Here is a 26,646-nt window from a genome sequence, read left to right on the forward strand (position 1 = left end):
GCTGACTTTATTTTTCTGGGCTCCAAAATCACTGCAGATGGTGACTGCAGCCATGAAATTAAAAGACGCTTGCTCCTTGGAAGGAAAGTTATGACCAATCTAGACAGCATATTGAAAAGCAGAGACATTACTTTATCAACAAAGGTCTGTCTAGTCAAGGCTATGGTTTTTCCAGTGGTCATATATGGATGTGAGAGTTGGACTGTGAAGAAAGCTGAGTGCTGAAGAATTGATGCTTTTGAACTGTGGTGTTGGAGAAGACTCTTGAGAGTTCCTTGGACTGCAAGGAGATCCAACCAGTCCATTCTAAAGGAGATCAGTCCTGGGTGTTCATTGGAAGGACTGATACTAAAGCTGAAACTCCAGTACTTTGGCCACCTGATGCGAAGAGCTGACTCATTTGAAAAGACTCTGATGCTGGGAAAGATTGAGGGCAGGAGGAGAAGGGGATGACAGGATGAGATGGTTGGATGGCATCACCGACTCGATGGACAGGGTTTGGGTGGACTCCAGGAGTTGGTGATGGACAGGGAGGCCTGGCATGCTGCAGTTCATAGGGTCACAAAGGATCGGACATGACTGAGTGACTGAACTGACTGAATACATGGAGGTCACTGCAACCCCTGAGTCAAGCAAAGAGGAGAATAAAATCACCAGCAGATGGTTTTGAAAAACTAGAGGTGAAATTTGCTGATGATGTGATTATCAACTCAGAAAATCTGAAGATAAATTATTAGACTCTGAATGATTTTTGAGGAAAAAGAATCAACAATAATTCCTACATCTAAGTCCTGGTTAGGAACGCTTGAAGAATGAAATTTGTGTTAAGAGTTGGACACAACAGTTATCATGTTTTTAATTCCAGGTGTGATCAAAGTCACCAAGAGGCTGTGCATGGGGGAGTTATATTCAAGATTCTTGAGAGACAGTGGGAGGTTGCATTAGATGGAGCAATCTGAGGAAAAAAGTCAAAGATGTTTATTAACAATCAAAATGGATTTTTCTTTTTGGCGTGGTCTTATGGAAGAATAATAGTCTGATTTCAAAGGCAAGGTACAGCCAATACACTGTTTTCTTGAAGAAAAGCATGGTGGGGACATTTACTGGGACCTGTGTTAGGCTAAGTCACTTCAGTAGTGTCAGACTCTTTGCAACCCTGTGGACTATAGCTTACCAGGCAGGCTTCTCTGTCCATGGGATTCTCCAGGCAAGAATCCTGGAGTGGGTTGCCCTTTCCTCCTCCAGGGGATCTTCCCGACCCAGGGATCAAACCCACATTTCTTACATCTCCTGCATTGGCAGGTGGACTTTTTACCACTAACGCCACCTGGGAAGCCCTCTGAAATCACAGAGCTATCTACAAAAGCAGGCTCCTGCTCAGGACACTCTTGGCTGCAGAAGCAGACACACACGCAGGCACGCCAGCTCTGCACACGGCTGCAAGGCCACACGTGTGTGGGCGCGTGATCCCTGGTCCGCAGGGGATGAGCCTGACCGGTACTCATGTATCAGGAATGATCCTAAAGCTGTAGTTTTCAAGATAAGGGGATCCCCGTGCAGTGATAGTTTCCACATCAGGGGAGCAAATGGTGAGCTCAGAAGCAGTTGCTTGCATAAATGGCTTCCCGCACCACCCATCCTCCCGTCTCCCTACACCTTTCCACTGTTACTGTGTTGTCTGTTGGAGAACTCAAGGAAGGATGTTGTCTAATAAAGGGTGTTGGACCGCTGAACCATACGGAAAAATTAAATTGTGCTAGCAGTTGACACCACACACAAAAGTCAGCGCAGCGTGGGTTAGAAAACTCAGGGTAAGAGGCAAAACCCAAAAAAACCCTCAGATGATAATGTGGTTTCTTTAAAGACAACATAAGGAGAAATTTCTTAAATGGAACACAAATGATCTATGCCTGAAAGGGCTGAAATGGGCATTGTGAAACTATTGGAAGGAAACTCTTTGATATATCAAAGGACTGGATCTGAGAGTGAAAATGCCTGTCACGCAGTTGGAAATATCCTTAAATCCTAAGTATGTGTCATTCCCTGGTATATAAATGTATAAAGAGTGGCCAAAGTTGAATTGAAAAAAAGAGCCTACTATTTGTAGATGGGCAAAAGATTTGAGTTGTGTCAGCATGAAGAAGAAAATAGGAATGGTGAACCCAGTGCTAAGAGGAAAGGTACTCAGCTTCTTTATTGCTCAATGACAAAGAAAGCCACAGAAGGAGGTGGAAGCACTCCTCCCAGATGGCCGCCAGCCGACAGTAGTTAACAGTCACAAGGGCACCGAGCCTCAGCCATCTCCACGGACCGCAGGTGAAAAGTTCCTGCATAACCACATGGAGAAGACTAGGGCACCATCTAGCAAGGTTCGGGGACATTGCCTCGTGACCCTGCAGATGCCATGAGCACAGGAGAAGTCTTTTCCAGTGGCCACCCTGCCACCTGGACCAGCTCACATGGACTCAGATGAGAATGCACAAACTGTGTGACTTGTTGCTGAGAAAGGCAGGGGACCTCTGCAGAGCACAGGGCTGTGCAGGGCCCAGAAAAGCCTTCAACTCCACTGCCATCACACAGACCTCCTCCCTGGCTCCCCCTCCAGGTTATCTTTGCCCAGGGCTGCCTTCCTGACTGAGTTGGTGTCTCTGACCCCGTGTATCCCACTCTGTCCCCAGAGCCCTCGGTGGTGTTCGCCAAGGAGCAGCCGGCATGCAGTGAAGTGCAGGCCATGGCGGGGGCGAGTGCCACGCTGAGCTGCGAGGTGGCCCAGGCCCAGACGGAGGTGACGTGGTACAAGGACGGCAAGAAGCTGAGTTCCAGCTCGAAAGTGCGTGTGGAGGCCACGGGTCGCGGGCGGCGGCTGGTGGTGCAGCAGGCGGGCAAGGCGGACGCCGGGGAGTACAGCTGCGAGGCCGGGGGCCAGAAGGTCTCCTTCCACCTGGACGTCACAGGTCAGTCCTTGAGGAGGATGCTGAGCTAGGCCATGTGCAGAGGCTGAAGGGATTGGCTTTTGGTCTCAACAGATGTGTGTACTCGCCTGTAGCCTTTATTTCTTCGCACCTCCATGTCTCATCTTCATATCATCTTGGCCCTAAGGAAGGGTGGATGGGAGGATGCACCTTCAGTGAAGAAGGCCCGTTTTTGTCTGCCTCTTTAGAGAGAGTGAAACTCAGTCACACTGTCTTACTACCTGCCCAGAACCTTCCTTGTGTTCTTGGTGTCGGGACCCTGATTTTCCCTGATGCTTGGGGGCTGAGGTAGACCTGGGAATATGTGACTTTCCTCCCATCATCTGTCTTTCCTGAGAGCTAGCACATGCCCTCATCTGGTACCTCATGCAAGTTCTTGGGTGTTTCAATTTGATGGATTCCAGATTAGGGGAAATACTGGCCACACAATCCTACTTGGAATTCTTGCAGGAGTGAGCTTCGGATAATTGAATTTGAGGTTTCTTGGATGCCACTCCTTCCTTTCTCTGGATATAGAAGCTCTAGTAGCCTGCACATTGCAAGGAAAAAAAAAAAAAAGCATGTTTTGTTGTCCGGTCCTTACAAAGTGGGGCTTCCCTGGTGGCTCAGCAGTGAAGAATCTGCCTGCACTGTAGGAGCCTCAGGAGACACGGGTTTGATACCTGGGTTGGGAAGATCCCCTGGAGGAGGACATGGCAGCTCACTCCAGTATTCTTGCTTGGAGAATCCCATGGACAGAGGAGCCTGATGGGCTACAGTCCAAAGGGTCACAAAGAATTGGACACAAGTGAAGTGGCTTAGCATGCACACATGCCTTACAAAGGGAGGAAAGAAAGGATGATTGATAGTCACCTGTGCTATTTAGGGTGATCTTCTTAGATCAAATATGATTTTGCGTTTGTCTTCAAACAAGTTTGTATGTTGCAGGTCAGTATTCTGCTTGGCATTAGTTGATGAATTTAGAAATGGAAAGGAAAAAATCTCTTCTGCCACATCAATAGGTATTGCTAATAAGCAGTTACTGTCCCAGCAGCCTCTGACTGGCAAAGCAGCCTTTATTTCCTTGCATTTCCCTCGTGGTCATCGAGTGTCTCTTTCTCATGGCCGAACTGTCAGGCAGTCTAAGAAATCAAGTTATGCTTTTCCTGGGAAGAGAGTCTTCATGCTGAATAGGGTGGCTACCATGCCACATTGACTCCTTGGTGAGAGTTTGAGACCCTGCCAGCGTAGCAGGATGTGTGGGTGTATATATACCCCAGATCTCACCGTGCATCTCTTAGAATGTGTTTTTTTGGGAGCACATTAGAAAATATTTTATGGTAAAACCTTTGAAAAATTGTGATATATGGCTAAATCCTAGGAGATTATGAGATAATTGGACACATGAAGACAGAGTAAATTTAAAGAGTGTGTGACTTGTGAATCAGTAGGACCAATAATGAAAAATCTTCTCAGCCCTGTAGTTTTCTAGTGAGGTATGCAAAATATTTGAAAAATTGTTATTCCATGCTTAAGGAGATGGTCCTAGAGAGAGAAGAATGAGATATCCTCATAACTCCTTCATGTCCAGAATATAACATCGATACCAAAATCGCACTAGAAAGGCAGGGAGAATGAAATTCCAGAAAATTGACTGTGAGTGTCAAGGTCAAAATCACATATTAAATGTTAATAGAAAGAATTCAGCAGTGTATCCACGGGTAGAGATGAGTGGTGGACGTCATAGTTCAGGATTGCACGTTGTGTCAACGTTGGCATCGTTGGTAGGTAGAAGGCTTGACATTGGATTGAATGCAGAAAGATGTGATCATCTCCATGAGTACAGAATCAAATAGTTGACTGAACTTGAAGGTCATAGATTGGCACAAAATGTTTGATAAGACTGAGCATCAGTTTGTGCCATAAAATTCTTAGCAAAATATATTAAATAGTTCTTTTTAATGTTATCACACTCCTGCAAAAATAAGAACACCACCAACAACAGCATCCCACTTAAGGAGCACCAGGAGATCTTTGACATGAGGAACCGCATTCAGGACGACTCTAACCTCTGAGTTGAGTAAAGAGGAGAATAAAATCACTGGAAAACTAAAGGTGGAATTTGCTGATGATGGAATAATCAACTCAGACACTCCCGGAGATAAATGGTTAGATTGCATCCAATTCTTGAGTAAGATTAGTGTGTAAAAAAAATCAATATGCAGAAATTATTTCTACGTCTAAGTCCTGGCAAAGAATGCTTGCAAAATGAAATTTGTGTGAAGAGTTAGACTGGCAAAATTGTATCATGTTTCTAATTCCAGAACTGATAAAAGTTACTCAGAGGCTGTGTGGGGGACATTATTCAAGATTCTTGAAAGATAGTTAGAGGTTGTAGTATGTGGATAGAAATTCGAGGGAGAAATCAAAGATGTTTATTAACAATCAAAATCGAAACCCAGTTTCTTTTTTGGGTGGTAGATGGAGGAATAACAGGCAGATCAAAGGCAACATACAGCCAATATGTTGTTTTCTTGAAGGAAATATGGTGGGAGCGTTTACTGGGACCTGAAGTCAGAAATTATTGTAAGGCTACAGCTTTTTCAAGATAGTGGGGTCCCAGTGCAGGATAGTTATCATGTCAGAGGAACAGAATAGTGAGCTCAGAAACAGTTCTTGCATAAAAGGGTTCCTGCACCCACCATCCCCACAGATCCTCTTTATCTTCTGTTTGTTATTGTGTTGTCTGTTTGAGAAGTCGAGGAAAGATGTTCTAGTCAAAAATAGTTGCTGAACCAGTGAACCACGTGGAAAACTTAGAATGTCCTAGCAATTCACAGCATACACAAAAGTCAACTCATGTTGGGCTAGAAACCTCAGGGTATAAAAGACCTCAGATGAGAAAGTGGTTTCTTTAAAAACTCAAGGTAAGGAAATATTTCTTAAATAGAACGCAAATGCTCTAAACTCACAGGGCAGAGATGGGCCTTATGAGACTATTGGAAGGAGAGAGTTTGGTTTATCAGAGGCCTGGACCTGAGAGTGAAAGTGCAGCCACACAGGTGGGAATATCCTTCAAACCTCCCTGTTTGTCATTCTCTAAATGTTTGGAGAGTGGCCAGAGTTGCATCAAAAAAAGATTGAGCCTACTGTTGATAAGTGGGCAAAAGATTTGAATAGTGTCACCAGGAAGAAGAAAAGAGTAACGGCGAGCCCAGTCCTAAGGGGAAAGGCACTCGGTTTCTTCATTCCTCAGACGGTGATGAAGAAAGCCGCAGGGAGGTGCGAGCACTCCCCCAGATTGCTATCAGCCGACAATGCTAAGAGTGGATGAGGGCGCCAAGCCTCAGCCATCTCCACAGACCACAGATGAAAAGTCCCCTGCTGTTAAAACAGTGCTGAGAAGACTGGGACACCACTGAGGAAGGATGGGGACATTTGCCTCAAGACCTGGCAGTTGTCATGAGCAGGGGGCAAGTCTGTTCCATTTGTCCTGCACCGTGGACCTGCTCGCAGGGACCTATGGGAGAATGCGTAAATTGTGTCACTTGCTGAGAAAGGCAGGGGACCACCGCAGAGCACAGGGCTGGTGCAGAGTCTTGAGAAGTCTCCAGCTCCATTGCCCCAAGCCCCTATCCAGGTCATCTTTGTGCAGGGCTGCCCTCCTGACTGAGATGGGGTCTCTGACCCTGTGTATCCCTCTGTCCCCAGAGCCCTCGGTGGTGTTCGCCAAGGAGCAGCCGGCACGCAGTGAAGTGCAGGCCATGGCGGGAGCGAGTGCCACGCTGAGCTGCGAGGTGGCCCAGGCCCAGACGGAGGTGACGTGGTACAAGGACGGCAAGAAGCTGAGTTCCAGCTCGAAAGTGCGTGTGGAGGCCAAGGGCTGCACCCGGAAGCTGGTGGTGCAGCAGGCGGGCAAGGCGGACGCTGGGGAGTACAGCTGCGAGGCCGGGGGCCAGAAGGTCTCCTTCCGCCTGGACGTCACAGGTCAGTCTTGAGGAGGACGCTAAGCTAGCCTGTGTGCAGGTGATGAGGGGACCCGCTTCCAGCCTCACCAGACTTGTGTGCCCTTGCCTGTGACCTTCGTCTCTTCATGCCTTCCAGTCTTCAGTGTCCCACCTTGCTGCCCATTTTGGCTGGGGGAGCATGCATGGGGAGGGTGTCCATGGAGAGAAGAGGGGTGTTTTGATCCGTGTGTTTTCAGGCAGTGAGGCTCAGTCACACTGTCTCAGCACCTGCTCACAATCTGCCTGTTGTTCCTGGTGTGGAGACCCTGCCTCTCCCTGATGCTTGGGGGCTGAGGTAGGCCTGGGAATAACTGACCTTCCTCCCATCATCTCTTTCCTGAGAGCTAGCATAGGCCTTCACCCAGTACCTCTTGGTCTCAGTTGGCCAGAAGTGTTTGAATTTGATGGATCCCAGTTTAGGAGACATATTGACCACACAGTCCGACTTGGAATTCTCTTAGGAATGAAGTTTGGATGGTGAAATTTGAGGTTTCTGGGATGCCCTTCCTTCCTGTTCCTGCTCTGGTTGTCTGTAGGTAGCCAGAATAGGCCCATGTTACGTTGTCAAGTCCTTGCAAAAGGAAGAAAGAAAGAATGATTGGTAGAGCATTACGTGTGCCATTTAGGGTGATCTTAGATTGCAAAATATGATTTTTGCCTTTGTCTTCAAACAGGTTGGATGTTTCAGGTTGTATTCCCCTTGGTGTGATGCTGGTGAATTTAGGAATTGAAAGGAAAAAGTCACTTCTGCCATGTCACTAGGCTCTGCTAATGAGGAGTTACTGTCCTACTAGCCTCTGACTGGCAAGCAGTCTTTATTTCATTGCATTTTCCTGATGGTGAATGAGTCTCTGCCTTGTGCCTGGAACACAGGACAGTCTAAGAAATCAGATTATTCTTCTTCTGGCAAGGAAGTCTTCATGCTGAATAGAGTTGGGCTGCCATCCTACCTTGGCTTCTAGGTGCCAACACCTAACAGGTTTTGACTGTACTAATAACGTGGGATGATTTGTGGATGTGTACAGATATCCCAGATCTCAGCATGCATCTTTCTGGAATTTTTTTGTCTTTGAGAATGTTAGAGTGTATTCTAAGAAATATCATAGGGAAGTTGGGAAATGTGGCTAAATAGTTGTGTTCAGTCACGTCCGACTCTTTGAGACCCCATGGACTGCAGTACCCCAGGCTTTCTTATCTTGCCCTATCTCCTGGAGTTTGCTCCGATTGATGGCCATTGAGTCATCCACCCATCTCATCGTCTGTCGACCCCTTCTCCTCCTGCCCTCAGCCTTTCCCAGCATCAGGGTGTTTTCCAGTGAGTCAGTACTTCACATCAGGTGGCCAAAGTATTGGAGCTTCAGTTTCAGCATCAGTCCGTCCAATGAATATTCAGAGTTGAGTTCTTTTAGGATTGACTGGTTTAATCTCCTTGCTACCAAGGGACTCTTAAGAGGCTTCTCCAGCACCACAGTTCAAAAGCATCAATTGTTTGGTGCTCAGCCTTCTTTATGGTACAACTCTCACATCCATACATGACTGCTGGAAAAACCATAGCTTTGACTAGATTGAACTTTGTTGGCAAAGTGATGTCTGCTTTTAAATATGCTGAAATGCTGTCTACGTTTGTCATAGCTTTTCTTCCAAGGAGCAAGCATCTTTTAAAAAATTTCATGGCTGCAGTCACTGTCTGCAGTGATTTTGGAGCCCAAGAAAATAAAGTCTGTCACTGTTTCCATTGTTTCCCCATCTGTTTGCCATGAACTAATGGGACCGGATGCCATGATCTTAATTTTTTAAATGTTGTGTTTTAACCCAGCTTTTTCACTCTCCTCTTTCACCTTCATCAAGAAGCTCTTTAGTTGCTCTTCACTTTCTGCCTTTAGGGTGTAGTCATCTGCATATCTGAGAGTATTGATATTTCTCCCTGCGATCTTGATTCCGGCTTGAGCTTCCTCCAGCCCAGCATTTCACATGATGTACTCTGCATATAAGTTAAATAAGCTGGGTGACAGTATACAGCCTTGATATACTCCTTTTCCAATTTGGAACTAGTACACTGTTCCTTGTCTTGTTGTAACTGTTGCTTCTTGACCTGCCTACAGGTTTCGCAAAAGGCGGGCAAGGTGGTCTGGTGTTCCCATCTCTTTTAGAGTTTTCCACAGTTTGTTGCAATCCACACAGTCAAAGGCTTTAGCATAGTCAGTGAAGCAGTAGAACTTTTTCTGGAATTCCTTTGCATTGCCTATGATCCAATGGATGTTGGCAGTTTGATCTCTGGTTCCTCTGCCTTTTCTAAATCCAGCTTGTACATCTGGAAGTTCTCAGTTCACGTACTGTTGGAGCCTAGCTTGAAGGATTTTGAGCATTACCTTGCTAGCATTTGAAATGAGTGCAAATGTGTGGTAGTTTGAACTTTCTTTGGCATTGCCCTTCTTTGGGATTGAGATTAAAACTGACCTTTTCCAGTCCTGTGGCCTTGGCTGAGTTTTCCAAATTTGCTGGCATATTGAGTGCAGCACTTTCACAGCATCATCTTTTGGGATTTGAAATAGCTCAGCTGGAATTCCATCACCTCTACTAGCTTTATTTGTAGTAATGCTTCTTAAGGCCCACTTGACTTCACACTCCAAGATATCTGGCTCTAGGTGAGTGATCACACTATTGGGTTGTCTAGGTCATTAAGACCTTTTTTTGTACAGTTCTTCTGTGTATTCCTGCCACTTCTTAATATCTTCTGCTTCTGTTAGGTCCATTCCATTTCTGTCCTTTATTGTGCCCATTTTTGCATGAAATGTTCCCTTGATTTCTCTAATTTTCTTGAAGAGCTCTCTAGTCTTCCCCATTCTATTGTTTTCCTCTTTTTCTTTGCACTGTTCACTTAGGAATGCTTTCTTACCTCTCTTTGCTATTTTCTGGAACTCTGCATTCCAATGGGTATATCCTTTCCTTTTCTCCCTTGCCTTTTGCTTCTAAACTACATGAAAATGGAAAAAAGAATATAGAAGTTAAAGATTGTATAACTTGTCATCAGTAGGAGCAGTAATGAAAAGTCTTCTCAGTGCTTGTAGTTCTCTGGTACATTATGCAAAATACCTGGAAACAGATATTGCAAGCTCACGGAGATAGTCCTAGAGAGAGAAGAATGAGATACATTCCATAACTCTCTTCACATACAGAACATAACATCAGTACCAGAATCGCACTAGAAATGCAGGGAGGATGAAATTCCAGACCAATCTTCTCTGAGTATCAAGGCCAAAGTCATAAATTAAATGTTAGCAAAATGAGTTCACCAGTGTTATCTGTTGTTAGAGATTAGTGATGAAACTCATAGTCCAGAACTGCACATTGTTTTTAAGGTTAGCATGTTAATAGGTAAAACGCTTAACAGTAAGTGATTGCACATATATAAGCAAGAGAGTGAAGAAGTGTAATCCCTCCATTTGCCCAAAACTAACTAACTAAACACTTACAACAACCCTAATGAGAACCAGACCAACCTCAGTGAACCTTCTGGTTGGACTGAATAAGTGAAAGGCCCCAGTGTGGAATGAAGTGATTCGGGAGCCTCTAACAGGCCAAATTACCCCTTATGACATCTTGAAATTTGTGTTTGTTGTACCTAGAACTGCACTTCTGAAGACATTATGTGTTTTGGGAATTTTTTTTCTTCCTAAATATTGCTTAAGACCTCTGCTCTGAAAACCGTTGTTGTTTCTTGCAACATATGATTCAAGACGGTTTTTGGAGGTGAGTTGCTGACTATAAACAAAGCATCTTGTCTTGTGCAAGAAGGAGCCTAACGCAGGCTGCATTGCGCATGCCCAGACTTACCCACCACCTTTCTACTGCTCTGTAACCTGCTCTCAGATTATTGGGTAGTGATGGCTTGTTGAACATGTTCAAGCTCTGGCTATACGCCTTTCATCAGCTTTTACAACCCCATATCGTGCTGGATTTCTTTCTACCTACCTGAATATTTTTTCTTGGCATCATTTGCTGGCTTAAGGCCCTCCTTCATTCTCATTCCACACCCTGTCCTTAGTAGATCAGGAACCTAGGAGTCATTTTTAACTTCTTACCACATCCAACTAAGTGCTAACTTCTGGCAGTTTCACCTTAGCTTTAAACATCTTTTTATTTTGCTGTCTACCTGAAGTGTCCTATACCAGGGCCCCACCATCTTCCCTGGGAGGCATAACAACATACTATCTGGATTCCTCATTCTACTTTGTACCCAGCATCCTTCCAAACACCCCATACATCAGACAGGATGAACATCTGAAAGTACAACATGGATGATGTCAAACACCCCCATTTCTCTGGCTGGTCCCACTCTAACAGATGACAATCTTTTCAGTTATCCTTGCAGTGGTTAGGACTGCCGATGTCTGGCACATTCCACCCTTGCTAATCTCACCACCCTTATCTTCTCCCACTTGCCCTCTTTTTCTCCAACTTCAGTCACTGTGGCTTTTTTTTTCATTCCCGCCCCCCCCCCCCAAAACCAGCTCTCCTCTTCCCTTGCACAGACTGTGTTCTCTGCCAGCAGTGGTCTCCCCCACCACCCTCTTTTCTCTTCAACTGGTGCTTCATAACATAGCTCGCATCTCATCTCCTCATGAAAAACTTTTTGACCCTCAGGCTAAGGTGGGCCTCTTGTAATATGCCTCTTTCCCAGGAGACTTATCACAAATTATAATTGAATATTAATTGAATTAACCCTTGAAGAGCTGTCTGTCCCTCGTAAATGTCCAGCTGAACATCTCCCATTCCCTTCCTTTGTATTCCCAGCATCTAATAGTGCATTGTATGAAACAGAGCCTTAATATCTATTTGTTGAATGTTTTAATACAAGACGTGATTAATTAACAATTAATAAAGGAGGTGTGAATGGCTCTTACAGTGGTCAAGAGTCCTGGACAAGGAGAGCTCTAGGAACAGAAGTATTCAAGGAAAGAGAATGAACCTAGAGTTTGGGGGGCTCAGGACTCAAACGTGTGTTGGTAAAGGTATGTACCCAAGCTTGGTAGACAGGCAGGAAGCAGGTCTCCCATTCCTCTCCCACTCCTACCTGCTGAGTCAAAGTAGAGGGAACAACATAACGTGAGTGAGAACAGGGCTCAACTCCTCCCTGCTAGCCAGCAGCATGGGAGGAGGTCCGTCATGGACAGGAGGACCATGCTGGGGACAAGGCAAAACACTGAAGCGCCCAATACACTTGAAAGAAGGAATTGAAAATACTTGAAAGAGAAAGCTAGACATGGCTGGAGATAGACTTAATTTTATTTTTCTTCTGTTAGAATCAGTCTTTGTCAAAAAGGAAAATGTTTTTCGTGAAAAGGACAAGGAGAAGCAGAACTACTCTGCATTACTCTTTCTAATAAGTTCAAAGTAAGCTAGAAACTTACTTATTAAGTCTAATTAGAAGATCAGTTGGCGTTTATCTCAAGCTCATTTTTAGAATACTTTTTTACCCTCAGTGCTTTTGTTTTATTTATATTAACAATTTTAGTCTATATTAACTAGGCCAGCAACTCGATTGCTAAAACCCTTGGTTTATCAGTATGGCGCGCTAGCCCCAGATTAACAATTATGACAAATTCCTGTTTATTGGCTTTGTTTTTTTTTTTTTTGGTAGTTTTATATTTTAGTTAGTTTTAATTGGAGGATACTTACTTTACAGTGTTGTGGTGGTTTTGCCATGCATCGACATGAATCAGACCCGGGTGCACATGTGTCCCCCATCCTGAGCCCCGTCCCCCCTCCCTCCCCTCCCCATCCCTCTGGGTTATCCCAGAGCCACCGGCTTTGGGTGCCCTGCTTCAGGCATCAAACTCGCACTGGTCATCTATTTTATATATAGTAATATACATGTTTCAGTCCTGTTCTCTCAAATCACCCCACGCTCACCTACTCCCACAGAGTCCGAAAGTCTGTTCTTTACATCTGTGTCTCTTTTGTTGCCTTGCATATAGGGTCATCGTTACCATCTTTATAAATTCCATATATATGCGTTAATACACTGTAATGGTATTTCTCTTTCTGATTTACTTCACTCTGTATAATGGGCTCCAGTTTCATCCACCTCATTAGAATTGACTGAAATGCATTCCTTTTTATAGCTGAGTAATATTCCATTATGTATATGGATCACAGCTTCCTTACAGCTTCCATCCATCTGCCAGTGGACATCTAGGTTGCTTCCATGTCCTGGCTGTTGTAAACAGTGCAAATAAATGTACTTTTATTACTTTTTGGAATATTAAAAAAGACAAACTGCAAAAAGATGTCATTATTTCCAAGAGTACAGTATCAAATGGTTGATTAAATTTGAATATCATACATCAAGACAAAAAGTTTGATAACATCAGTTCCTGCCATAAAGTTCTTGGCAAACAGTATAAAAGTGTTCTTTTTAAAAAATATTACAAAATGTCTGCAATAGCATCAACAACAGCAACATCCCACCTAAGGTGAACCTGGAAATCTTGACCTGATGGGCAGCACACTTAGGCTACCCTGAGCACTGAGTCAGGTAGAGAGGAGAATAAAATCACCGGCAAACAATTTTGGAAAAAAAAAAAAGCTCGAGGTAGAATTTACTAATGATAGGATGATCAACTCAGACAATCCCAAAGATAAATTATTAGAATGTGTAAGATTCTTGAGTAGGATTAGTGTGTAAAAAAAAATTATACAGAAAGCATTTCTTTGCCTATGTCTTGGCAAAGAATACTTGGAAAATGAAATTTTGTTAGAGTTCAGTTCAGTTCAGTCACTCAGTCATGTCCAACTCTTTGTAACTCCATGAATTGCAGCACGCCAGGCCTCCCTGTCTATCACCAACTCCTGGAGTTCACTCAAACTCATGTCCATCGAGTCGGTGATGCCATTCCAACCATCTCATCCTCTGTCGTCCCCTTCTCCTCCTGCCCCCAGTCCTTCCCAGCATCAGAGTCTTTTCCAATGAGTCAACTCTTTGCATGAGGTGGCCAAAGTACTGGAGTTTCAGCTTTAGCATCATTCCTTTCAAAGAACACCTAGGACTGATCTACTTCAGAATGGACTGGTTGGATCTCCTTGCAGTCCAAGGGACTCTCAAGAGTCTTCTCCAACATCACAATTCAAAAGCATCAATTCTTCGGCGCCCAGCTTTCTTCACAGTCCAACTCTCACATCCATACATGACTACTGGAAAAACCATAGCCTTGATAAGACGAACCTTTGTTGGCAAAGTAATGTCTCTGCTTTTAAATATGCTATCTAGGTTGGTCATAACTTTCCTTCCAAGAAGTAAGTGTCTTTTAATTTCATGGCTGCAATCACCATCTACCCTGATTTTGGAGCCCCCCAAAAAAGTCTGACATTGTTTCCACTGTTTCTCCATCTATTTGCCATGAAGTGATGGGACCAGATGCCATAATCTTTGTTTTCTGAATGTTGAGCTTTAAGCCAACTTTTTCACTCTCCTCTTTCACTTTCATCAAGAGGCTTTTTAGTTCCTCTTCACTTTCTGCCATAAGGGTGGTGTCATCTGCATATCTGAGGTTATTGATATTTCTTCCGGCAATCTTGATATAGCTTGTGCTTCTTCCAGCCCAGCGTTTCTCATGATGCACTCTGCATAGAAGTTAAATAAGCAGGGTGACAATATACAGCCTTGACGTACTCCTTTTCCTATTTGGAACCAGTCTGTTGTTCCAGGTCCAATTCTAACTGTTGCTTCCTGACCTGCATACAGATTTCTCAAGAGGCAGGTCAGGTGGTCTGGTATTCCCATCTTTTTAAGAATGTTCCACAGTTTGTTGTGATCCACACAGTCAAAGGCTTTGGCATAGTCAATAAAGCAGTAGATGTTTTTCTGGAACTCTCTTGCTTTTTTGATGATCCAGTGGATGTTAAGAATTTGATCTCTGGTTCCTCTCCCTTTTCTAAATCTAGCTTGAACATCTGGAAGTTCACGGTTCACATACTGCTGAAGCCTGGCTTGGAGAATTTTGAGCATTACTTTACTAGCATGTGAGATGAGTGCAATTGTGTGGTAGTTTGAGCATTCTTTAGCATTGCCTTTCTTTGGGATTGGAATGAAAATTGACCTTTTCCAGTCCTGTGGCCACTGCTGAGTTTTCCAAATTTGCTGGCATTTGAGTGCAGCACTTTCACAGCGTCATCTTTCAGGATTTGAAATAGCTCAACTGGAATTCCATCACCTCCACTAGCTTTGTTCGTAGTGATGCTTTCTAGGGCCCACTTGACTTCACATTGCAGGATGTCTGGTTCTAGGTGAATGATCACACCATCATGATTATCTGGGTTGTGAAGATCTTTTTTGTACAGTTCTTCTGTGTATTCTTTCCACCTCTTCTTAAGCTCTTCTGCTTCTGTTAGGTCCATAGCATTTCTGTCCTTTATCGAGCCCATCTTTGCATGAAATATTCCCTTGGTATCTCTAATTTTCTTGAAGTTGTCTCTAGTCTTTCCCATTCTGTTGTTTTCCTCTCTTTCTTTGCATTGATCGCTGAGGAAGGCTTTCTTATCTCTTCTTGCTATTCTTTGGAACTCTGCATTCAGATGCTTATATCTTTCCTTTTCTCCTTTGCTTTTCGCTTCTCTTCTTTTCACAGCTATTTGTAAGTCCTCCCCAGACAGCCATTTTTGCATTTCTTTTCCATGGGGATGGTCTTGATCCCTGTCTCCTGTACAGTGTCACGAACCTCCATCCATAGTTCATCAGGCACTCTATCTATCAGATGTAATCCCTTAAATGTATTTCTCACTTCCACTGTATAATCATAAGGGATTTGATTTAGGTCATACCTGAATGGGATAGTGGTTTTCCCTACTTTCTTCAATTTAAGTCTGAATTTGGCAATAAGCAGTTTATGATCTGAGCCACAGTCAGCTCCTGGTCTTGTTTTTGCTGACTGTATAGAGCTCCTCCATCTTTGGCTGCATAGAATATAATCAGTCTGATATCAATGTTGACCATCTGGTGATGTCCATGTGTAGAGTCTTCTCCTGTGTTGCTGGAAGAGGGTGTTTGCTATGACCAGTGCGTTCTCGTGGCAAAACTCTATTAGCCTTTGCCCTGCTTCATTCCGTACTCCAAGTCCAAATTTGCTTGTTACTCCAGGTGTTTCTTGACTTCCTACTTTTGCATTCCAGTCCCCTATAATGAAAAGGACATCTTTTTTGGGTGTTAGTTCTAAAAGGTCTTGTAGGTCTTCATAGCGCCACTCAACTTCAGCTTCTTCAGCGTTACTGGTTGGGGCATAGACTTGGATTACTGTGAATGGTTTGCCTTGGAAACGAACAGAAATCATTTTGTCGTTTAGAGTTAGACTAGCACAATTATAGTATGTTTCTAATTCCAGGTCTGATAAAAATTGCTAGGTGGCTGTGTGTGGGAAAATTATTCAAGATTCTTGAGAGACAGTAAGAATTTGGAATAGAGAGAAAGGAATCAGAGAGAAAAAAATCAAAGATTAGCAATCAGCATTGAAACCAAATTTCTGTTTGGGTGGTCTGTTGGAAGAATAACAGGCAGATTCCAAAGGCCAGGTGCCGTCAATACACTGTTTTCTTGAAGGAAAGCATGGTGGGAGCATTCACTGGGACCTGAAGTCACAAAGCTACAATTTTGAAGATAAGAGGATCCCAGTGCAGGGATAGTTACCACATCAGAGGGACAGAAGTGAGCTCAGAAATAGTTCCTTGGATAAATGGATTTTTGCACCACCCATTTACCCACCCTCACCTCCCACTTGGTACTGTGGCGTCTGTTGGAGAAGTTGAGGAAAGTGCTGTCTTCATAAATGGTACCTGGACTGTTTGACCATCATGAAAACTTAAATTGTACCAGCAATTCACACCACACACAAAAGTCAACTCAGGATGGGTTAGAACCTCAGTGTAAATGGTAAAACCCAAAATTCCCTTGGATGATAACATGATTTCTTTAAAGACTTAAGGTAAGGAAACATTTCTTAAGTACAAACACAAATGCTCCAAACTCAAGGGGCTTTGAAATGGACATTTGACACTATTGGAAGGAAAAAGTTTGATTTAACAGAGGACTCAATCATAGAGTGAAAATGCAAGTCACATAGTTGGGAACATCTTTAAAACCTACCTATGTGTCATTCTCTGGTATTTAAATGGATAAAGAGTGGCCAGAGGTGAATCTTGAGAACAGAGAGCCTACTATTAGTAGGTGGAGAAAAGATTGGAATGGTTTCACTAGAAAGAAAAAAACAGTAATGGGGAACCCAGTTCTAAGGGGGAAGGTACTTCTTCATTCTTCAGATGATGACAAAGAAAGCCACAGGGAGGTGGAGATACTCCTCCCAGATTGCTACCAGTTGACAATAGTGAGAGTAGGCAAGGGCACCGAGCCTCAGCCATCTCCATGGACTTCAGGTGAAAAGTTCCCTGCATAAGCCTGGGAAGCCTGGAGAAGACTGGGGCATCATGTAGGAAGGTTGGGGGACACTTGCCTTGTTATCCTGAAGATGTCATAAACAGGGAGATGTCTTCTCCAACGACCTCCAAAGGTCTTCTCCAAAGGTCCAAAGACCCTTCCCGTGTGGGACCAGCTCAAACAGGTGGACCTGTGGGAAAATGCATAGACTGTGTCACTTGTTCCTGAGAACGTCTGAAGGACTTCTGCAGGGCACAGGGCTGTTGCAGAGCCTGGAGAAGTCTCCAGCTTCACTACCCCTACCTGGACCCTCCCAGCTCCCCATCCAGGTCTTCTTTGCCTGGGGCTGCTGTCCTGACTGAGATGGGGTCTCTGACCCTGTGTATCCCTCTGTCCCCAGAGCCCTCGGTGGTGTTCCCCAAGGAGCAGCCGGCACGCAGTGAAGTGCAGGCCGTGGCGGGGGCGAGTGCCACGCTGAGCTGCGAGGTGGCCCAGGCCCAGACGGAGGTGACGTGGTACAAGGACGGCAAGAAGCTGAGTTCCAGCTCGAAAGTGCGTGTGGAGGCCACGGGCCGCAGACGGCAGCTGGTGGTGCAGCAGGCGGGCAAGGCGGACGCCGGGGAGTACAGCTGCGAGGCCGGGGGCCAGAAGGTCTCCTTCCGCCTGGACGTCACAGGTCAGTCCTGGAGGAGGACGCTGAGCTAGCCTGTTTGCATGTGATGAGGGGACTGGCTTTCAGGCATGAGTGCCTTGAACCTTCATCTCTTCAGCCTCCCTGCCTTCTGCATCCCATCTGGAGGCCCATTTTGAGCTGGAAGAGGATGGATGGGGAGAGTGCATGTGGAAAGAAGAGGGGTTGTTTCTGTCCCCTGTTGCCAGGCAGTGGGGCTCAGTCACACTGTCTTAGCACCTGCCCAGAGCCTTCCTGTTTTTCCTGGTGTCGGGACCCTGGCTCTCCCTGATGCCTGGGGATGTGTGACTCTCCTCCCACCATGCATTTTTCTGGAGAGCCAGCACACATCCTCATCAGGCACCTTATGCGAGTTCTCAGTGGGTCAGCTGTTTCAGTTTAATGTATCCCTGACAGTCTTCTTTCGCATACTCTCAGGAGTAAAGTTTGAATGCTCAAACTTGAGGTTTCTGGGAGGTCTTCCGTCCATTTTCCTGGATACAGGAGGTCAGTGAGAGAACGTTGTTTGTTACTGAGATGGGCAGAGGGAGTTCTGCAGCACAGAGGGCTGGTAGAACGCCTGTAGAAGTTCCCGTTCCCTGGCACCATCCCGGCCTTGTGTTCATGGTCTGTCTCGGTCTCATGGTGTCTTTTGTCCTGTGTATCAGTCCTTTGGCTTAGTCCTCAGTGGTGTTCGAGGAGCATCTGGCATATAGAGTGCTGTGGGTCAAAGTGGTGCTTTTTCCTGCTGAAATGTGAGGTAGTGCATAGCTAGGTTGAGTGGGTGGTATAAGGATGGGAAGAAGCTGAGTCGAGTTTGAAAGTGTGTATGGAGTTAAGGCCTTTGAGATGTAGCTGTCTGTACATCAGTTTTTCAAGATTGACATCAGGTAATAACTGTTTTTTCCTAGGACCTGAATGTATTTTTCCGTCTATATAAGTGAGTTTTCTGGGGATACCAAATTATCATAGTTTGCAATGAGGATCGGACAGCTGTATAGCCAAGAGATTCTGTGCTCTTTTTTTTTTTTTTAATTGATTTCCTGAATTCTCTTATCCTGTATTCTTCCATCTTTACTGCCAGTGTTGAGCCAAGAAAGCATGGGTGAGTGAGTGTATTCTGCAGGGAGAGAGGCAGTTCTTTTATACCATGCATGTAATAATGCTCAGTCACATTTTCCCAACAAGTGTTCAGACTCCATTGGTGGTCCTGGGTGTCTATTACTCGGGCTGTACCTGATCTACAGGGCTGAGATAGACAAGATATCTTTCTCCTGGGGTTTTCCTGGCAGATTCTTACCCAGAACACTTGAGAGTTCCTGTTAGCAAGAGATAGCTGAATTCACTGAACCAGAATAAGAGAAAATTTTGGCCACACAGTAATGCGTGGAATTATTTTATGGCAGAATTTTGGCTTATAAATCTTTAGATATTCTGGGTTAGCAATTTTCACAAGGATAAGTAAACTCCCTGAACACAGATGTAGCAAAATCGAGTCCATGTTTTGTTGTAATGTGTGTACAAAATTTATGAAAATAGAGAAGATTGCAAATTGATCAGTTCCTAGAAAACTATGTCAAAACTCACAAAATGGAAAACAAGCAAGTTGTAAAGACCCCAGAATTTTAAATAAATGGAACCATAATAAACAATCTTCTCACAGCAGAATATCTAAACCTACTTGCTCTGTTGTTAAATTGTACTGAGTATTCTGGTAAGAAATTATCCCATGTTCACAGAGATTCTTCTGTAGTATTGAAAAATGGAATGCATTCTCTAATTTATCTTACATAGAGAACATATCATTGATACCAAAATCTGACAAGGTAACTATGAAGAAGTAACACAGTTTAATCTGTTGATGATATTAAGGCTAATATCTTCCACAAAATAATAGTAAACTGAATTCAGCAGTTTATTAAGAGGAAAATACAGTACAGCAACAGCCATATTCCAGGAGCACGAGGTTGGTTTAAAACAAGAATCAGTAGAAAATTTGATGGAAAGCTTAATGCCAATAAAATAAAAGAAAAATGATATTATTTCCCCAATAAATGGAGAATAAAAATACTCAGTAAAATATAGCTACATATATCCAAGAGAAATACTTGATAAAATTGAGCATTAATTCCTGCCATAAAATTCTTACCAAAGTGTAAGGATTCTTCTTTTATTTAATAATTGGCAGTATAGAGAAAAACTGGCTGTCCTCGTCCATAAAGTGAAACCCTGAAGGTGCTGCCTTTGCAAAGTGTAAGGGTTCTTCTTTTATTTAATAATTGGCAGTATAGAGAAAAACTGGCTGTCCTCGTCCACAAAGTGAAGCCCTGAAGGCGCTGCCTTTGCAGTAGGGAACAAGACAAGGAAGCCAGTTGTCAGCACTTTGATGCCGCATTTGCAACACACTAAGGAGGGAAATAAAAGATTAAAACTTAGAAAAATAAAAATGAAACATGCAGATGATATGATTAGCAATTTAGAAAACCTAGAAACGTTGATTACTACACTTAGTAAGAGAATTGGTAAACATCACTGCATACAAAAACAATTTACAGAAAACAATTCTATATCTATATACCAGAGACAAACAACTGGAAAATGAAACTTAAAAGAATGGCAATAAAAGGTCTTGAGGACTTTGTGAAAGTATTAATATTAAACATTGCATAGAAGCAGGAAACAGATATAAATAAATGTATACAAATCTATGGAACTCAGAGACATTCACTTCCCATTAAATGCCAAATCACAGTTCTTTGGGGTATTAGAATATTGACGAGTTGATTGCAACGGCCAAAGAGAACCAAGTGAGTCTTAACAAAATGAGGATATTTGCTCCAACATAATCATGACTTAAAAAAAAAAAGTTACAGCAATTTAGACAAGTGGGTCTCAATGCAGATAAATAGCCCAAAGGAATGGAATGGTGAACTCACACTGAAGTGTAGAGAAGGGAGGATCTTATCATCATTGATGGTAAGGCCAATAACCATACAGAAAAATAAAATAACATTGGAATCTACCTCCTACCACACAAAGAACCAACTCCAGGCAGGTTAGAGACCTCTGTGTGAAAGGTAAAACAAGTTTTTATCTGATAATAAAGATTATTTAATGACCACGGGATAATGAAAGATTTTTAAACAGATCATAAATGCAGAAACCATGAAGGACAAACTGATATATTTGCCTTAATTAAATAACTTAATCTCACCAGAAACATTATTTTAAAAATGAAAAAAATAGAGCACAAAAGTGGGAGGACAGATAAACACAACAACACGTTTTCACTCTCCTCTTTCACTTTCATCAAGAGGCTTTTGAGTTCCTCTTCACTTTCTGCCATAAGGGTGGTGTCATCTTCATATCTGAGGTTACTGGTATTTCTCCCGGAAGTTTTGATTCCAGCTTGTGCTTCATCCAGTCCAGCATTTCTCATGATGTACTCTGCATATAAGTTAAATAAGCAGGGTGACAATATACAGCCTTGATGAACTCCTTTTCATATTTGGAACCAGTCTGTTGTTCCATGTCCAGTTTTAACTCTTGCTTCCTGACCTGCATATAGGTTTCTCAAGAGGAAGGTCAGGTGGTCTGGTATTCCCATCTCTTTCAGAATTTTCCACAGTTTGTTGTGATCCACACAGTCAAAGGCTTTGGCATAGTCAATAAAGCAGAAATAGATGTTTTTCTGGAACTCTCTTGCTTTTTCCATGATCCAGCGGATGTTGGCAATTTGATCTCTGGTTCCTCTGCCTTTTCTAACACCAGCTTGAACATCTGGAAGTTCACGGTTCACATATTGCTGAAGCCTGGCTTGGAGAATTTTGAGCATTACTTTACTAGCGTGTGAGACGAGTGCAATTGTGCGGTAGTTTGAGCATTCTTTGGCATTGCCTTTCTTTGGGATTGGAATGAAAACTGACCTTTTCCAGTCCTGTGGCCACTGCTGAGTTTTCCAAATTTGCTGGCATATTGAGTGCAGCACTTTCACAGCATCGTCTTTCAGGATTTGGAATAGCTCAACTGGAATTCCATAACCTCCACTAGCTTTGTTCGTAGTGATGCTCCCTAAGGCCCACTTGACTTCACATTCCAGGATGTCTGGCTCTAGGTCAGTGATCACACCATCGTGATTATCTGGGTAGTGAAGATCTTTTTTGTACAGTTCTGTGTATTCTTGCCACCTCTTCTTAAGCTCTTCTGCTTCTGTTAGGTCCATACCATTTCGGTCCTTTATTGAGCCCATCTGCATGAAATGTTTCTTTGGTATCTCTAATTTTCTTCAAGAGATCTCTTGTCTTTCCCATTCTATTGTTTTCCTCTATTTCTTTGCACTGATCACTGAGGTAGGTTTTCTTAACTCTCCTTGCTATTCTTTGGAACTCTGCATTCAGTTGCTTATATCTTTCCTTTTCTCCTTAGCTTTTCGCTTCTCTTTTCACAGCTATTTGTAAGGCCTCCTCAGACAGCCATTTTGCTTTTTTGCATTTATTTTCCATGGGGATAGTCTTGATCCCTGTCTCCTGTACAACGTCATGAACCGCCGTCTGTAGTTCCTCAGGTACTCTGTCTATCAGATCTAGTTCTTTAAATCTATTTCTCACTTCCACTGTATAATCTTAAGGGATTTGATTTAGGTCATACCTGAATGGTCTAGTGGTTTTCCCTACTTTCTTTAAGTCTGAATTTTGCAATAATGAGTTCATGATCTGAGCCACAGTCAGCTCCTGGTCTTGTTTTTGCTGACTGTATAGAGCTAATTCATCTTTGGCTGCAAACAGTATAATCAGTCTGATTTCAGTGTTGACCATCTGGTGATGTCCCTGTGTAGTCTTCTCTTAAAGAGGAGAGTCAAAAAGTTGGCTTAAAGCTCAACATTCAGAAAATGAAGATCATGGCATCTGGTCCCATCACTTCATGGCAAATAGATGGGGAAACAATGGAAATAGTGGCTGACTTTATTTTTGGGGGCTCCAAAATCACTGCAGATGGTGACTGTAGCCATGAAATTAAAAGACGCTTACTCCTTGGAAAAAAAGTATGACCAACATAGACAGCATATTAAAAAGCAGAGACATTACTTTGCCAACAAAGGTCTGTCTAGTCAGAGCTATGGTTTTTCCAGTAGTCATGCATGGATGTGAGAATTGGACTATAAAGAAAGCTGAGCACCGAAGAATTGATGCTTTTGAACTGTGGTGTTGGAGAAGACTCTTAAGAGTCCCATGGACCACAAGGAGATCCAACCAGTCCATCCTAAAGGAAATCAGTCCTGAGTGTTCATTGGAAGGACTGATATTGAAGCTGAAACTCCAATACTTTGGCCACCTGATGTGAAGAGCTGATTCATTTGAAAAGACCCTGATGCTGGGAAAGATTGAAGGCAGGAAGAGGGGATGACAGAGGATGAGATGGTTGGATGGCATCACTGACTCAATGGACATGAGTTTGGGTAAACTCTGGGAGTTGATGATGGACAGGGATGCCTGGCATGCTGCAGTCCATGGGGTCACAAAGAGTTGGACGTGACTGAGCAACTGAACTGAACTGCACTGAACCATCAACACTGTATAACATTTAATTATATAAAGAGCTCCTAAATGAATCTGGAAAAAACAGACTGAAAATTTTGAAAATTGTACAAAACTTGAACCACAGAAGGTTAAACTACAGAATAACTATAAAACTCATATTCTTCAGTTTGTGAAACATTAGGACCATGCAATAGATAGCCACAGTGGTGTAGCTTCACTCCCATCAGGTTGCTAACAGCTGACAACACTGAGAGTGTGGTTAGGGTGGAGCCTCAGGAGCTCTCATTCACTGCAGATGAGAATGTGCCCTGTACAACTGTATGGGAAGGACTCTGGCCTCCCATAGGAAGGCTGAGGACTCTGCAGTTCTTCTCCTAGAGGATTTGTGCATGAGAGAAGTCTTTCGCAGCTTCTTAATGGAACAGCCTCCACAGATCAGGGGTGGAATATAGAAATAAATTGTGTTGCTTGTTGCTGAGAAGGTGGTGGAGTTTCTCTAGGTCACAGAACTGGTGCAAAGCCTGGAGAAGTTTCCTGTCTTCTTGCCTCCCTGTTTAATCATTCTTTTCTCAGTGTTGCATCTTGACATAAATGGGGTCTCTGACCCTGTGTATCCCCCTCTGTCCCCAGAGCCCTCGGTGGTGTTCGCCAAGGAGCAGCCGGCACGCAGTGAAGTGCAGGCAATGGCGGGGGCGAGTGCCACGCTGAGCTGCGAGGTGGCCCAGGCCCAGACGGAGGTGACGTGGTACAAGGACGGGAAGAAGCTGAGTTCGAGCTCGAAAGTGCGTGTGGAAGCCAAGGGCTGCACCAGGAGGCTGGTGGTGCAGCAGGCAGGCAAGGCGGACGCCGGGGAGTACAGCTGCGAGGCCGGGGGCCAGAAGGTCTCTTTCCACCTGGATGTCACAGGTCAGTTCTTTGTGGTACTTAGTCTTGTTTGGAGATAGTGGTTGAATTGCATTAGACTCCGATGCTCTCTCATTAGACGCCATCTCTTCAGGCCTCCCATCCTCCTCCCTCCTATTTTCATGCCCGTGACTGGGCCAAGGAAGACAAAGTGGAAAGGGTGTGTATGAGAGGAAGAGGGGCTGTTCTTGAACACCTTGTGGTGCGTCCATAGAGTCGTGTTTAATCACACATCCTGAGTGTGATTAAACCTGCCCACAACCCCTGTCATGTTTCTTGGTGTCGAGGACTGTGGCTCTGTTGAATGCTTGAATTCTGAAATAGATTAGTCATCTTACACCTGAGTTATGTGATTGCTTTTTGGATGTCTGGGTATGCCCTCTCTTAGAACCATATTGGGGTTCTCACTAGTCAGAGACAACTTGCATCTCTTTGTATAAGGTTGACTAAACTTTGGGTTATTAATATTTTCTTTAAGACCCTCATGTACATTTATGTATAGGAATGCCTAGGAGATATTGTGGGTTTGGTTCCAGGTCACTGTAATAAAGTGAATATGCAACCCACTCCAGTATTCTTGCCAGGAGAACCCCGTGGACAGAGGAGCCTGGTGGGCTGCTGTCCATGGGGGTCGCACAGAGTCAGACACCACTGAAGCGACTTAGCATGCATGCATGATTGCAATAAAGTGACCTAACAGATTTTTTGTTTTTCCAGTGCATATAAAAGTTATATTTACACTATACTGTAGTCTGTTAAGTATGCAATAGCATAATGTTTAAAAATGTACATACTTTAGGCAAAAAATGCTTTCTTGCTAAAAAATGTTAGCCATCATATGAGCCTTCAGTGAGTAGTAGTAACATCAGAGACCATTGATCAAAGATTACTATAGCATATATCTGTTCAGTTCAGTTTCTCATTTATGTCCGACTTTTTGCAACCCCACGGACTGTAGCACGCCAGGCTTCCCTGTCCATCACCAACTCCTGGAGCTTACTCAGGCTCATGTCTGTAGAATCGGTGATGCCATCCAACCATCTCATCCTCTGTCGTCCCCTTCTCCTCCTGCCTTCAATCTTTCCCAGCATCAGAGTCTTTTCAAATGAGTCAGTTCTTCGCATCAGGTGGCCAAAGTATTGGAGTTTCAGCTTCAGCATCAGTCCTTCCAATGAATATTCAGGACTGATTTCCTTTAAGATAGTAATGAAAAAGGTTGAAATATTGCAAAGATTACCAAAATATGCCACACAGATATGAAGTGAATAGATGCTGTTGGGGAAATAGCAGTGAAAGCTTTGTTTGATGCAGGGTTGTCAAAAACCTTCGATTTGTACAAAATGCAATAATATCTGCCAACCTCAACAAAGTGCAATAAAACAAGATGTGGCTGTAGTATTTGTCTGTGCTCCCATTTGTAACAAAATCTAGATATGTTTTCGTGCAGTGTTTGTGGGAAATAAAAAAGACAAGAGGACTGGTAGGTATGTGTCTGAGACATGCACATGTGAGGTCTGGAATTCATATCTTGTTGTTAGACCATTCTGTGTCAGAATTCTTCTTGGAGTTTGATTTGTAAATTTAGAAATGGAAAGAAATAAGTAGCCTAAGCTATATCAGTACACTTTGTTAAAGATGAGTCCTTATAGTAGCAGCCATTTACCGATAAGTTGGCATTTATTCTAGAGCGCATCCTGAGGAGTGTGTGTCTGTACCACTCTGGCAGGTTCATGGAGAAGTCTGGTAACAATTTATTTCCTTTTGTTAAGTGGATCTCAACATTAGAGAGATGTGGGTGATGGTATTATATTATGTACATGTAACAGTTTGGTTGTATGCTGGTATATTAATGATTTGTGGGTGAGTACAGATAACTAAAATATTTATGTATCTTCCTAAAATGGTTTTTAAGAGACTAAATTATTTTATGGTAATAATTCTGAAGTTTTCAACAACTTGATCAAATGTTAGAAAACCATATGAAAAAGTCACACAAGAAGAAATAGATAACTGAAATAGTCCTATGGAAATTTTAAAATTGGGATATAACTGCTTTACAGTGTTGTCTTGGTTTCTGCCATTCCAGTTCAGTTCAGTTGCCAGTCATGTCCGACTCTTTGCAACTCCATGGACTGCTGCACACCAGGCTTCTCTG

The 26,646-nt window shown here is 43.4% G+C and overlaps 1 protein-coding gene across 12 annotated transcripts in view; it reads left to right on the forward strand.

The window, feature by feature from the left end:
* OBSCN (obscurin, cytoskeletal calmodulin and titin-interacting RhoGEF) overlaps window positions 1-26,646 on the forward strand; it is a 231,037-nt gene that overhangs the window by 85,527 nt on the left and 118,864 nt on the right. For 9 of the 12 annotated variants that reach the window (XM_045166786.1, XM_045166789.1, XM_045166795.1 and 6 more), the window contains 4 exons: window positions 2,679-2,954; window positions 6,663-6,938; window positions 17,782-18,057; window positions 24,219-24,494. In XM_045166786.1, coding sequence (XP_045022721.1) covers window positions 2,679-2,954; window positions 6,663-6,938; window positions 17,782-18,057; window positions 24,219-24,494 — 1,104 coding nt within the window. The remainder of the gene's footprint in view (window positions 1-2,678; window positions 2,955-6,662; window positions 6,939-17,781; window positions 18,058-24,218; window positions 24,495-26,646) is intronic. The other 3 variants (XM_045166791.1, XM_045166796.1, XM_045166788.1) reach the window with 2 other exon arrangements.

This window comes from Bubalus bubalis, chromosome 9 (genome assembly GCF_019923935.1).
Source record: "Bubalus bubalis isolate 160015118507 breed Murrah chromosome 9, NDDB_SH_1, whole genome shotgun sequence".
Classification (NCBI taxonomy): Eukaryota; Metazoa; Chordata; class Mammalia; order Artiodactyla; family Bovidae; genus Bubalus; species Bubalus bubalis.